General features: G+C 45.3%; 1 protein-coding gene across 3 annotated transcripts in view; it reads left to right on the forward strand.

Moving 5' to 3' along the window:
• Lar (tyrosine-protein phosphatase Lar) overlaps positions 1 to 15,001 on the forward strand; it is an 88,309-nt gene that overhangs the window by 2,091 nt on the left and 71,217 nt on the right. For 2 of the 3 annotated variants that reach the window (XM_089545009.1, XM_089545018.1), the window contains exons 2-7: positions 6,722 to 7,006; positions 7,359 to 7,541; positions 8,133 to 8,243; positions 10,054 to 10,326; positions 11,460 to 11,750; positions 13,925 to 13,945. In XM_089545009.1, coding sequence (XP_089401135.1) covers positions 6,722 to 7,006; positions 7,359 to 7,541; positions 8,133 to 8,243; positions 10,054 to 10,326; positions 11,460 to 11,750; positions 13,925 to 13,945 — 1,164 coding nt within the window. The remainder of the gene's footprint in view (positions 1 to 6,721; positions 7,007 to 7,358; positions 7,542 to 8,132; positions 8,244 to 10,053; positions 10,327 to 11,459; positions 11,751 to 13,924; positions 13,946 to 15,001) is intronic. The other variant, XM_089545029.1, reaches the window with a different exon arrangement.

The raw sequence follows: 15,001 nt of genomic DNA on the forward strand, positions 1-15,001 counted from the left end.
GTGATGACAATGTAAGAAGTTTTTATTTATGCATGCTTGTTTTTTTCTTTCTTGCTTTGTCATTCTATTCAACTGTCGTGTGGTTCTGAGGAGATTTTTCCGTTAGCCTTGTGGTGTCTGGCACCGCTCTTGTCATGCTAAAAATACCTGCCCGACGGCTGCGCTCGTGTTGGCAGCAGTCGTGGCTGTCAGTGCGGGTGTTGCTTCCTGTTGGTTTGGTTTTCGGAAACTTCACGCCTGACTCGTTGCGAGCACCTTTGAGCAGACCCACGACATGCAGCCATGTCCATGCAGCTGAAAACTCGAGTCAGTTCGTTCCGCATGTGACTGTGATGCCTCTGTGCTTGGCAAATACAGGATGTGAACTCCTACAGTCACGCTGTTTAACCTTGGAAGGGTTTTCCTTTGCGATGTTTTCTTTTTTCCTTTTTGTGTGTGGTTGTCAGGGTGTTCCTTTCCGTCTCGCATCGTGACCATTTTAGAAGATCAGTTTGGTCGCCAAAAAAAGATAATGCATTGATACAGGCCCTATAGTTCTCGGCAGTTTTGCACCTCTTGTTGCAAATAAATAAGGTAGTAATGTTTAATGGATGGGACAGAAGTGGTCTCGCACAGTTGACTATAGTTAATTCGAACTCTCTTACTCAACTAATACCCCTGTCACACGGGCAAGTTTAGTGACACTTTCACGAAGTGCACTTCTCCAGAATGAGTGACACTTTCGGGGCGTGCTGCTGCACGGAAAAATAAAGTGTCATTCGGAATTGATGGCGGTGACGATGGCTTTTCAAGTAAGGCACAAAAAATATTACTTTTCGCGCTTTAATGCTTTAATGTACAGTTAATGTACAGTAGATTCCAAACTGCAAGAAATTTTTTATGATTATCAAGGAGCTTTGTGCAGTATTGGCGATTACAAGAAAGGCTTCGCAAGACGAGACAAGCCAGGAGCAGTACTTCACTTTTTGAAGCATCATGGCGACCCACGGCGATAACGTTTCTGCGCAGCTGACACAATCTGATTGGCAAAAAGTGGTGGCGACATACATGTGCATTTGAGCGCCTCCTTGGATTGCAAACACTGCACTGTTGCACCGTCACACCGAAACGGTTGCAAATGGTTGCTACGGTCGCCATGCTAGCCGCCATAGCCATACCTCTGCGGCTGCCTAAAAAATTATTGCAGCTGAAAACAAGAATGTTGGAATATGTGCAGTATATATATATTTAATGGCAACGCAAATAAGTTTACATGAACAAGAGGGCAAAAAAAATTAGCTGCGTTCAATAAAACGCCATTTTTATTGCCGACGTTGTATTCTAATTTCGAAACGCTGCTACCGAGGCTATATACACTTCGCCCCTCGGGAAAAGTGAAGTGAGTTCCCCAAACTCACTTCTTGCCGAGTGCGTTCAGCAGCGAGTGTCATTAAAGTTCATCGTGTGACATGATGCGAATGACACTACAGGCGAGTGTCACTCGTTGAAAATGACACTAAACTTGCTCGTCTGACAGGGGTATAACTCTTCAGTCCCATCAGCCCCCTTGAGTGTAAAGTATTGATATGACTACATATAGCTGTCAACTGTGTATGACTTCTGTGTATGAAATTACAAAATCGAAAGTAACAGCATTGCTTAAGCATTGCAAAATGGAAGCCTGAAGTACCTATACTCAGATGTAAGTCGAGAATGCAGCGCCGAACGCCCCGTAAAGCCATGGCATCACGGTCAATTTCTTAGCATGAGTTCGCAGGTACTGGCAGGATTCTCCTTAAAATAGGATTAACCATGACGTCATGACAACTGTTAGAAACGATTGGCTGAAAGGCCTCTTTCGAAGGGCATTGGCGTGAAGGAGCAGTTATTATCTGCTACATTATCAAATATCACATCTTAGCTGTTGAAAGGTAGATTGGAACGGAAGGATAACTGGAGTGGTAGGAAGAGGTAAAGGAACAGTGGAGAATTATTTTTTCTTATCTGTGGAAATGTAGGGCAGGGAAACAGTTATGCACCGCCTGCATTATCTTGTCTGCTTAAAGAAGCAAAAGATAAGTGAACAATGGAGAGTTCTTTTTGCTTATGTGGACAAAGTTTTGTCCATGAAGCAGTTACAGATTTCCTGCATTATCTCGTAAATTATCTAAGTCTTTGTTCAACAGAGTTTGTTTGGAATGCCTACACAGTTTATCTCCACTCAGAACAAGCAAGAGGTAGCTAAGTAAGGAAGAGTTCTTTACGCATTCCTCTTCGTCTATAGTCAGATACAAGTCGAGAAAAAAGCTGCTTTTCCCCGTCAAAGGACCCCCCTTCCAACCAATCGCTTCAGCCGATTCGCATGAACCTACTAGCATGGGTATTTATTTCTGTATTTATTTATTTATTTACCCTAAAGACCCAGAAGAGGGCATTACATAGGGGGGGAATGATTAAAAGAAAGCACACATAACAAATCAACTCATAACAAATGATGGTAAATATACAGAAGGCAGAGTTTGGGTAACATTTGGTTAAGTGCAGTATAACACATTGAAACCGCAAAATTCAACACGTTCAAACAAGTGAGTAATAATTAGGGCAAAATAAGTAACTAAAAATACAATGGCACACAAAAGAGGCTCCGGAGCTGTTCAGCACACAAGAAATGGCAAAGCAAAAAAAGGACCGCCAAAAAGTCACGGACACGGTAAATCATCTAGCACTCTATGACGCATTTTCTGTGTTCAAAAATGTTAGTAAAGCTGTTTGAAACGATGATAATTCAGTATGGCCGACAATGCTGGATGGCAATGAGTTCCATTCATTAATTGACAAAACCAGTGGTGACTTCTGATATTTTAGTGTGCGAGCGAAAATCGGACGTACCTTATGCGCATGATCCAGGCGAGCTGAACAATGAGGTGCAGGAAAGATATGATTTCGGGAGAACGGCGTTTCGCTATAGTATAAGGTGTGAAATAATGACAACCGGGCGAACTTTCTACGTGTAGCAAGAGGTTGAAGATTCATGGCTTGCTTCATTGCTGATACGCTTTGATGACTTGAGTAGGATGACAGTATGAATCTGACGGCTTTATTTTGTACTGCTTCTAGAGCATTTGTAAGAATCGCGTGGTAGGGGTTCCATATAACAGAAGCGTATTCAACAGACGACCTGATAAGCGTTGTATAAGCGCTGTGCCGTGTTTCAGCGTTCGCAAGGGGTAGACGCAGAGAGGGGACTGTCCCCAACAGTGCAGGGAGGTGACTGTCACATTTCATCTGCTATTCCCTGCATTGTCACGCTTGCAGTTTCATGAGAATAGGCCGTCCTTGGCTGGAAGGGTGTCCTTTGACGGGGAAAGTCGCTTTTTTCTCGACTTACATCCGACTCTAGTAAAGTTTCACCTTCTCGTAGCTTTTGTTCTAAAGGACTGCGTACTGAAACCACGAAAATAAGCATTAAAAATTTGCCTCAAAACATACATTTGCATGAAATGCTCTGCATTTTTTGGGAACAGAGATGTTCCATATAATGCAGCTGAGCTTGCTTCAAGGAAACAATGCTTCGTTAATTGTTTGCGAAATTGGATTAGAGCATAGTGAACAGTTTTTAATTGTTTGGTTCTGTTTTACTAACATTCAAGACTAGTGGTTGCTAGAACCCCAGGTGGTCGAAATTTCCGAAGCCCTTCACTACGGCGTCCCTCATAGCCTGAGTTGCTTTGGGATGTTAAACCCCGATAACCAACCAATAACCAACCAGTTTGTGCTTCTGAGATGTTAACACTTATCTTCTAAGCCCCGTTCAGCATTTAGGTGCTATGCATTAAAAAAAAAAGTCCTCTTCATTACTTGAAATACAGATGGCTGTATACATTACCTGCATTGTCTGGTGGTCATTGTCAGGTATCCAGCAGATGTTCTTGCGCATGTATACTTTCAGAATGATATTACTTTTGAGAGCATTTGACTTTACTTTTTCTATCTAGTCCAAGTATAAACCTGTGCTTATAGTGATTTGTTTTCTCATAGTGTCATCCTGTATGCTGTTTATTTTTGTTTTGATCATATTTTTAGCTTTGTATACAGTTAAAAAGCAGGTTCTTGCCTGGCGTTCATTACTGTCAAGTACTTTAAAATTTGCAGAATGGATACACTGGTCTTATCATGCTTTCTTAGAAGAATGCTGGTGGCTGTTGACACCGGTACGCAGTGTAAAAACTCCTACACCATGCACCAGTGGCACACTCCACCTTACAACTTTCTCTCATGCCATTGGTTTTATGGCTTTTCCTGAAGCTGTAGGGACATTTAAAGAGTACATGCATCTTGTCTGACAAAAATCTAGTCACCTGTGGCTTGCACTGGTGACATCATCAACAGCTGTCCTGTCCTTATTCTCTATGTAAGCCGCCGCATTGCCTCAGGGGTTATGACGCTCGATTGCTGACCCAAAAGGCGGGGGTTCGATCCTGGCCACGGCGTTCGCGTTTTGCAAGAGGTGAAATGCTAAGAGGCCCATGTACTGTGTGATATCAGTGCATGTTAAAGAGCACCAGGTGGCTGAAATTTTCTGGAGTTGTCCACTGTGCCGTTCCTCATAGCCTGAGTCGCTTTGTGAGTCACTTTGGGAAGTTAAAACCCATGAGCCTTAAGCCTAAGCCAAGTCATTCTCTATATAATGTGTGGACACCAGTGTCCCGGTGGCAGAAGTGGACCACTGTCTATAGGAACTACATGGAAAAATGATGTCTGCCTTGGAAAGGGGATTTTGCCTACTTTCATTTGAATGTTATCTTTCAACCGCATTGTTAACATAAAAAGTTATAGCCCAGGAGGCAGACTTCCTGATCACCCCTCGTATTTCTTTTTCTGTCTGTAGCTCTGTTTCATTGGTAAGCAAAGTATGAGTGGTTGTGATAAACCAAGTCAATGTGCTGGCACCTGCTGTTCATATCAGCATTTGTTAGCTGTTATATGGGCTCTTTTTCTTAACATTCATTATTCATTGGCAGTGGATCAGTCGTGCCGTACAGATCGTCTTGTTAACATTATGAACCTTTTTATATGTTCCATGTAACTTGTCTTCCTTTGTGCTGTGACTGTAAATAGTGTCCCATTTCTTTGTATATTCTCTGCTTCTGCCTTCTTTCCATTCCCTCTTCTTCTGGGAGCAGGCAGGCCTGTTCCTTTTCGCTTTCCCATTTTCATGTCTCTCTATTTGTATTGTTAAGCCTGTTAATAACAATAATAGCAACGTTACGGGGGGCTTCTGTACATGGAGTGTGATTCAGCGCCACTGAACTGCAAGATCCACGGAAGCCAGCTGTAACTGTTACCATCGTGCTAATTGACCTCAAGGTGGAGGAAGTGAGCCTTGGATAAGGAGGGAAATGGATAATGGGAGTGTTTCTCTAGTTAGCCCTTTGATAGTTTGTGATGAGCCGACCAGTGTGCTGATTAGAAAAAATGAGATGTTAAACTTGACAGTGAGCATGTACTTTGGTGTACTCACTGTTATTGCATTTTTTGTTTGCACAGTGGGAAGAAGTGACAGTAGTGGCTGTGTAACGTTTTCAGCAGATGATGCTATGTGTGAATGCACATGCTCGAATGCACCATTTCTGCGCTTGTTTACTTTATTTAAACAGGCATGCTCTCGGATGTTCGCAACTGTTTGTTCAAGTATGCATGAACCACTTTCGCAGTCAGTGAAGTACATTGAGTGAAGTACGCAGTGCACATTTCCATTACCCATTCTTTGAAACGTCCTTTCTCAAGACTCTCTACACGCTGCTAGGTTTGTTCGTCTGTTGTGACACGCAACTCATAGTGAGAAATGCCAAAGTATGAAGTTTACCTCACTGACATGAGTGACGAGGTGATGACTTGGCGTCATGCCGTCACAGAGCAAACACTGGTGGTTGGAAAGAAAACTATTGTTATTGGTCACAAGGTGGCCATCTGACATAATGGCATCACAGTATATTTGATTGTTGCTTGCGACAGCTCTGTGAAACTGGATAACTTCCATAGTTCAGCTGTTCACCATCATTGTCGTCATTGTCAGTGAGGTTACGCTCGCCACAGGGCAAAGGCCTCTTTCGTTGATCACCTCATAGCCCTGTCCTGAGACAGCTGTGTCAAGCCTATTCCTGCAAATTTCCTGACCTTATCTGTCCCCACCCCCCCTTCAACTATGTCACCCCCTGTTGCATTTGTCTTCTCCCAGAATCAGCTATGCACTGGGCTGTTAGAGGAACCCTGACAGCTCCATCCAACTTCTGTTGTTAGTAAAAATCAATTCTGCATCTCTTTCCGGCTGTTTTGACGTTTGTCTGGCAACGAAAGGTATATTTACTGCTGGGAAAACTGGATTTGAAAGTTTTTCTACCGTTTGATTAAAAGTCGTGACATGAAGTCTGGGAAGGACTCTGTGATCACCGTTTGGAAGTGAATAGTGGTGCAGCCTGGCTTCTGGGATGTGCACATAGCCTCAGAAGTCTCCGTGATTGTTGTGATATACTGTAGAGTGTTTGCGAAAATAGCTGGTGATGGCAATATGTGTATTTCATTCTTTGACCTTTTCTACTCTCTCAAAGCTCTGCATTCAGTGAAACTAGCCTTTTTGTGATTAGAATGCAGTAGTTTATTGATGCAGGCCAACTTTGGTCTACCCGCAGTTCCGCCTTAAGCTTATCACAACTGTGTCTTTTTCCCACGTGCACCCTTGCAGACCCGCCGAGCATCGTCATCTTTCCACGGGACCAGACGGTGGTGACCGGTCGGGTGGCAGTATTCGTCTGTACAGCCGTCGGCAACCCACGGCCTCAGATCGAATGGCGCAAGAATGGCAAGCGCGTCTCCACCAACCGGTACACGGTGACCGAGATGACCGGTGGCTCGGTGCTGCGCATCGACCCGGTGCGCGCTGGGAAGGACAATGCCACCTACGAGTGCCTCGCTGAGAACGGCGTCGGCGAGCCTGTGCGCGCTCAGTTTACGCTCACTGTGCTCGAAGGTGAGGGCCGACTGTTGTGCTTGTCTGCTTGAAATTCATTTCATTTCATTTTATTACCTCGAATACCTCAATGGAGGAGCGTTACACGAAGGTTGAGATAATGTAAAGTGAAAAACGGTTGTTTTTATTCAAGAATAGCTGACACTTTTACGGAATACAGGTTGACGGAATGCAGGTTGACGGAATGCAGGTTGACGGAATGCAGGTTGGCTACAGTGTGTAAAAGAATGATTGTGTGCAGGACGGCGTGATACTGAAAGCGTTGTGGAATGGGTTTGTTACATTCTTAACGTGCTTTCCTTGGTGCCTGTTCTCCATGTTGCTTCTCCTTTTTACAATCTGTCCACAATAGAGAACCAGATTCCGCCGGGCTTCCCCCACTTCAAGCTGCTGCCCAACCTCCAAGGTGTAGAGCGCAACCGCAGTGCGCTACTACCCTGCAAAGCCGAAGGTGACCCCGAGCCCAAGCTGTCCTGGCTGCGCAATGACATCCCCGTCGACATGTCCAACCCGCGCTACTCCCTCGCTGCAGCAGGCAAGTCCGCCTCGGCCTCCGTTGTAACGCATAGTTGTTGTCCGCCAGTTTGTTGCACACGTTGATTCTTGTGAGCCGAGTTTATCTGTATGACTGAACTAGAGGCAACGAGACAAGAACTAGGGATGATTGGTTGCTCAGTGTTACCGAATGACGTGGAATAGTAGTTGCGAAACAACAGAGACAGAGACACAGGGATGACTATATGGATGAAACGAGTACTTTGAGATGATATACTGCATGGAAAAATGTTTCTTTTTGTACAAAACCTAGGTGTGATCACTTGCGTTGGTAGGTACCGAAGATGTGAGGTTGTGTGCTAATAATAGCCATAAATATTTAAAAGAAAAAGTGACAACAAAGAAGGTGGTTCCTCTGACCTTTGCAGTACCTGCAAAGTGGATCTGAAATGCTACAGGCATTCAGATGATAGTAGGAACCAGGTTCTTTGGTTTCTGCGTCTTGCGCAGCTTGGCTTGCGTGTCAACCGATTGAGAATAGTGTGCAAACATTGCATTGCTGCACTTGCACGCGGCGCGCCATTTTATGACTAATGCCAGCAGGGCCTTACTGTGAGATCATTATTTGCAGGTTCCCTACAGATATACGATGCCCAGGAAGAAGATCAGGGTAACTACGAGTGCATAGCCGAGAACAGCGTGGGCACCGCCATCTCGCCCATGGCGACCCTCTTCGTTCGTGGTAAGTGGAGGTTGCCAGCCAACTCTGAAGTAGAAACTCATCTTAGCTGAAAGGCTGCAGGGCAGGGCATCTGTCGCACTGACCATTATTGGCTGTCAGTGTTGTTGTCCTCGTTGTGAATTTTGAGCATTGTTTCTTTGCTTGGAAAGCCACCATATGTGTGATACCAGCGGTGCTAATTGTCGAGGCGCAGGCTTGTCAGAATTCCCTGATCAGTTGCTAAAGTCCCCATAGAATCCTTGCATTAAAATCTAGTGCTCTGATTGGGCTGAAATTTGGAGCTTGACACGCTGTCTCCCTGCCTGTGGTGTTCAAACCGCTCAGTGGTGCTCAAAACACAAATGTAGCAGAGAAACCTAAATTAGAGGCATAGGTTAAGCACGCTCCCAAGCTAGTAGGTGGCACTGCCACAAACCGCCACAACCTCCGCCAAACCGCCACAAACCGGTGTTAACGGTCACAAAATGGCATTAGGGAACAGTCTGGTATTGAATAGTAGTTTTGCAGCTGGTAGGATCAAAGAGCTGCATTTCTAATAAGGTGGTGGTTGAGCTGCTCTTGCGCCAGCCTTGGAATGAGATTCCAGCTCTCCAATTTCTGACTCGACAAACGGTGCGCTGTTATTTTCGGCTTTGCTTTATTATCTGATGCTGAGTAGCAGACTGTGTCTGCTTGATGCTTATCCAGAACTGCGAGAAGAGCTTCACAGAAGTATGACTGAGCCTGCCTAAAAGCATTTCCTGTTTTGAATGACTGTACATGTGCCTGTGTTGTAGCAGTGATGGCAAATACAGTAGAATCTTGGTGATACGATCATGGCTGATGCAAATTTCGATGTGATAGGAGTAGAGATAATCATTGGCCAAGGTTCATTGTGCACAATGTGCAGAATTTTGTGTGTTCTGAACACTTGTGCACAATTACAGACAGTGCAAGCGCAAAGCCCATGACCGCTTTTGTGAGTGTGAAGTGCTGCCCTCAAATTACCGATGGCAGCGCACTATGCTCCGTGAGTGCTCAGTGGTGGCACAAGGCTCGCACATCACCGACACTCAGTCAGCTGTGTAGTATGCACCGCAAGCACTGTACGGTGGTGTGCGGCTTTGAATGAATCCTGTCAGCTATAAATAGGTTTTCATGAATGCATTTCGCATGCTTCATTCAGCATGTGGACTTCATTTGTTTTTTTGAAGATATGAATTGACTGTTTCGGGCTATGGCCGCAAGTCACTAGACAAAGTTTCAGAGGTCCACATTGCTTTTTTATGCACCACTAGCCTTACAAGCAGTAGGGCCTATGCTGCTAGTGCAGTGAGCACTAACTTTTCCAGCCGGTGTCTTTCAGAAAGCATTGTTTACTGTCCTCTAGATTTCGGAAAGCCTTGCTTACTGTCCTCTAGATTGTGCATTGATGCTCAGTCTACTGTTTTACTGTTTGCGCTGATTAGTTAAAATTACTTTCGTATTCTCACCGTTAATGCGTGATATCTCTGAATTTTGCTTTACCGAGTTCAGAGGCCTCTAAGTTCATTACTTGCAATAACCGCATTGCAAGCACTGGGAGACAGAGCACTGCCAAACATGTTTGTGCCTGTTGAGGCCGGCAGCAGTATTTCCTCCAGATGTTTTAATACGGAAAGGGGAATGATGTACTGTGAACAATTGCCAGTGTCTTTATTATGAAACTCATTGCCGTCTGATAGCATCCAGGCAGTAAGAAAGGGAGAGGTAATGACAGGCGTTGTGGGGTTGGTAGATTTGGCAACTACAACATGACTTGACTCAGCACAATGACCCCCTGTTATTGCAGTGCGGCGGGTGCCACCATACTTCTCAATCCCGCCTGAGTCAACGTACGAGGTGTCGCCGGGTGCCACACTGAACCTGACCTGCGTGGCTGTGGGGTCGCCCATGCCGTACGTCCGCTGGCGCAAGGGGCCCGTCGACCTGACCCCCGAGAGCGAAGTGCCCGTGGGCCGCAATGTGCTCGTGCTGGAGAACGTGCGCGAGTCGGCCAACTACACCTGCGTGGCCGGCTCAACGCTTGGCAGCATCGAGCACGTCTCGCAAGTGCTTGTCCAAGGTGAGGACAGTGAGTGAGTGAGTGAGTGGCTGCATGCTCTGTAGAAGCTTCAGAGGCTTAGACTATTAATAACTAACAAAGATGGTTTGCTTGGTTTATGAGGTTTAACGTCCCAAAGCGACTAAGGCTATGAGAGACGCCGTAGTTGAGGGCTCCGGAAATTTCGACCACCTGGTGTTCTTTAACGTGCACTGACATAGCACAGTACACGGGCCTCTAGAATTTCTCCTCCAAAGAAATTCAACCGCTGCGACCGGGATCGAACCCGCGTCTTTCGGGTCAGCAGCCGAGCACCATAGCCACTGCGCCACCGCGGCGGCTAACTAACAAAGAAAAACATAGAAACTAACAAAGAAAAACAAAAATGGAAAGCATGTCAAGAAAGGAAGAGTCTGCAACAGAGGCTCCAGACAGCTGCCGAAATGCTGCAGCTATTGCTGTTGCTCATTTGATAAAAGGATGTGTTATTTGGTATGTTGGCTTCATGTTGTAAACTTACAGAAAGGCACCACACATAGAGTCGCTGGTAGAAAGAAAGACACAGACAAGAGCTGTAAATGATGCTTATTCTTTCTGTGAAATGCTGAGGAGTCAATGCCTGAAGCATACTCTTGCTCTGCTGGAGTGAGAGTAATGACTCCGGCACATTTCCTCAGTTGGTGTTTATTTCTGCACCTTGGTGTCCTCAGCATGAGCAGTGAGGAAATCCCCAGACTTGGGTCTTGTTGGGCACAAAAATTTGTTGTGTTATCTATAAGGGATGCAGCGGGTGCTGAGGATAAATTGAAGTTGGCTGGCCTGTATCAACAGGTTGCCGTGCTCAAACAATAAAGAGGCCACCTAATTAAAAATGTAGCTTTTTTTTTTCTATGGCCAGTCATTCGAGGGAAGGCATTCTCTCAGGAATGGGTGTGCATTCGGGATTTCAAGTCATAAGAGCTACTACTGGGACTAGTTGGAAATACATTCTTGAAGGTATTGGTGAGCGCTATCAAAATACGGAAAAATACGTCCTGTGTGTTCGTTCCTTTTCCGTATTTTGATAGCGTTCACCAATACCTTCAAGAAGGATTTCAAATGTTGCATTGCTTTCCATTTGAGCCGCATTCTTCCTGTTTCTTCTTTTCTGGCAGCACTGCCTCGGTCTCCCAGCAATCTTGCCTTCTCCGACGTGACAGCCACCTCAGTCCGGCTGTCATGGACGTACGAGGGCAGCGGTTCGGACAACATCCGCTACTACGTGGTGCAGTACAAGCCGCGCCAGGCCAACCGCGAGTACAGCGAAACGAGTGGCATCACCACGCCTTTCCACCATGTGCGGGACCTCAGCCCGTACACGGAGTACGAGTTCTACGTCATCGCGGTCAACGACCTGGGCCGCGGCTCCCCCAGCGTTCCGGTCACAGTCACGACGGGGGAAACAGGTTGGCTTGTCAGGCGTGAAGTTCTGGAGGCCCGTGTTTGGCCAGTTTTTTTCAAGGAGGGGATTTTGTTGATATTGTAACGGACTGTATTGTAAAAACATCGCAATATGCCCACTGTCAGTGACGTTAAAATAACATGGAAAACGACCTGAGTGATGGCATGGAATTTTCAGCCTGTGGATTAAAATCTCAATGCATTAGATGAGTCAGTAATGGATGAAGAGATGTGTGCTCTAGGCTTTAATGGGTACCGTACAGCAGTGACGGTGGATACAGTACATCAGAACTTCCTTGTGGGGGTCGTGTCATCAGCTGCCTGTTGTTACGTTCACCTGGTGGTGATAAGTTACAAGCTGCAAGTTTGCTGTTACTCTCCGTAATTCCTTGCTTGCATATGCTTTGACCGGCTGCTGTCCCTGACTTCCGCTTCAAACCGCTTCAGCTGTCGGTCATGTTTTGCTCACCTTGCATGAAGGAGGGAGAGGCCTTTGCCCTGCAATGGGCATAGTCAGACTGACGGTGATGGTGATGGATGGTTTAAATGCTTAATTAAATTAAATCTGGGGCGTAGGTTTGTGTGCATTGCTTACTACTAACCAAAACTGTTAAAGCAGCAGGCATTCCAGGTTTCATTTTTTGTAGCTTCTTCACAGATGTTGTGAGGACCCTTGCAGATAGTTCTTTTGCGAAGTTCAAGTGGAATAAGCACTTTTCATAGCATATCTTTTCATTAAAACCAGCCTTACTAATTGTGTGGATGAAATTTTTTTCCTTTGCCCTCATGTTAGCGTACTCCGAGAAGGTAATTATAAATCTATTGGCTGTCTTGAGATGGCCGTGACAGTGTGCGTTTCTTCATGTATTTGATTCATTTCAGTGTGTAATGTGCTTGATTCTCCTTGTGCTGAAGACTTATGCGTGAACATCTGTTACAGCATTATTTCTTCCTTGCATGGTCCATACCTTTTTTAACTAAATCTAGCGTTCAGGCTTTCTTTACTTATTCATACCTAGGCAGAAAATGAGCTGCTTTAAAATCAAACACAGTGCTCACATACTGTTCACCACCTAACTAATGGAGACAGGCATAAACACTTCTGCTGTCCAAACTGTTGCCTCGTGATTCTCCAGAATCGGGCTAATGCAATCAGCTGGCGAGTTCAGCTGACTGCCTTTTTTGACTGCAACACTTGCTAACTTCATCTAAAATCTTGTATGGCATCAGTGCTTGGCAGTGCTCACCAGTGCTGTTTACCACAGTAAGCCCCGTTAAAATGGTCAGCTGATGCAGGTATAATTATTACTGAGCTTGCAGGTACCTCCTCCAGGCTTCAATTTATATGGAGCCCACCTGCATATATACTGGATTTAGGCGGAAATGCACCATAAAAGGTAGCAGTTAAGACAGCGGAACCGTAAGCATTTGCCGTAATAAGCAGTGCAAGACCGAGTATTAGTTAGGAGGTTGAGCTCCCTTATCAGCAGGATGTATAGAACTCAGGGGTTTTGAGGAAAAGTACGTGTTTACTCGTACCTTCACATAAACATAAACACTTCTTTTGATTCATAAAGTTGGCAACACCAGTTGCATGGTATGTCAAGACTGTGTATTTATGCTTTCAAATTGCTGGCCATTAATTTTGACTCGCCATTGAGCCTTGCATCGCTTTCATTGATGCTGATTCTTTTTTTTTATATCTCGGACACAAAGCATGGTGTGTAAAAAAACGAAAAAAAAAGGGGGGAGCTGTGGTCATGGCAAACTAGGGCTGCATGTGAAAAATCTAGTCTGCAGGGCAGGTTTGTTGCTTCTTTAGCTTCGGCTATCCAGAAAGCAAAAGCACTGCAAGTAAAGATATGCTGATGAGTCTACCATCATGTGTACTGTTTGTCCTATATGAAGTCAAACTCTCATCTCTTCTGTAGGAGCCCCCGACAGATGCTTTTGGCTAGTGCTCGTTGTGCATAGAATGAATGTCGTGTGTGCGCCGGTGCTGCTGTGCGGAGTGCTTCTGCTCGTGTGCTTTTGTGTGTGCCATCGTATAATGACTGAATATTTTTTTCTCTCGCTCTCTGCCTCTCGGTGCCCTCTCCCGTTACTTCTCTGCTCACCACACTTCTTCTCATGGGCTGCCTTGTTGTTCTTCTCCCTTGCCTCGCTCCCTAAACATCAGCGGATCTGGCTGGAGGGAGCAGTAAGTGTTAGCGCTGCTTGAGCCAGATGCTTTTCTCACATTTCTGAGCCTCCCCTCTCACTTCCCCTGTTGCTCCCTAATTCCCCAATCCCCCCACCTTGCATGTGAGTTGGATGGTCCCCAGTTCCCCAAAACACTTCTTTTTTATAAGTTGGCAACATTGCTTCTCCCAAATTCCTACCAAAGTCTTTCGAAATCCTTTACAAAACGGCAGCATTGAGTTCCCTAATTCGCTACATGCGAGTTGGATGTTTGGATTGGATGGTCCTCAGTTCCCCAAAACCCCTCTCCTTTATGAGTTGCTAGTGTTGCTGCTCCCAAATTCCCCAAACTCTTTCCCCTTTACAAAATGGCAGCATTGAGTTCCCCAATTCACCACATGTGAGTTAGATGGTTGGATTGGAAGGTCCCCAGTTCCCCAAAACCCTTCTCCTTTATGAGTTGCCGGCATTGCTGCTCCTGAATTTCCCCAAACTCTTTCCCCTTTACAAAATGGCAGCATCTAGTTTCCCTAATTTGCAAAATCTTTTCCTTGTTTCTGAAATGAAGGCGTTGTATCTGAGTGTGGTGCAAGTCTTCGGCTGTCTGGGTGGGGCCTGAATGCATGATGAGAGCAATGAAAGGGAAGGGCATGCTCGTAAATGAAGCTCTGCTAATACTCATTGTGAATAACACAAGTTCTACAAACACATACGCAGAGGGGGAACACAGCACTTACTCGCAACTGAAGGGTTTATTAAGAAGCTTCGAACTGCAGCAGCAAAAAGAGAAAAAAGAAATGCTTGCGTTAATTAAGAGAACGAGCGTTCTGTTCTGTCACCGAGATCGACTAGCACGGGAGAAAGTGGAAGTGTTTTCATTTCAAAGTTCGGGACTTCTTGTGTTAGTGATCCATCGATCAGCCTTTCCGGAAGAGAGGTACATTTTTTAGATACACGGATAATGAATCTAAGGTAACAGTTTTCCGCGCATTGGCTGACACGTAAGTGCTCTGGGTTGGTGGGGTGTGTGTGCACATATTGAAGCTTCTTAATGAACCTTTCAGTTGCGAGTAAG

The sequence above is a fragment of the Amblyomma mixtum genome, chromosome 1 (assembly GCF_055824585.1).
Source record: "Amblyomma mixtum isolate Tamu chromosome 1, ASM5582458v1, whole genome shotgun sequence".
NCBI classification, from domain to species: domain Eukaryota; kingdom Metazoa; phylum Arthropoda; class Arachnida; order Ixodida; family Ixodidae; genus Amblyomma; species Amblyomma mixtum.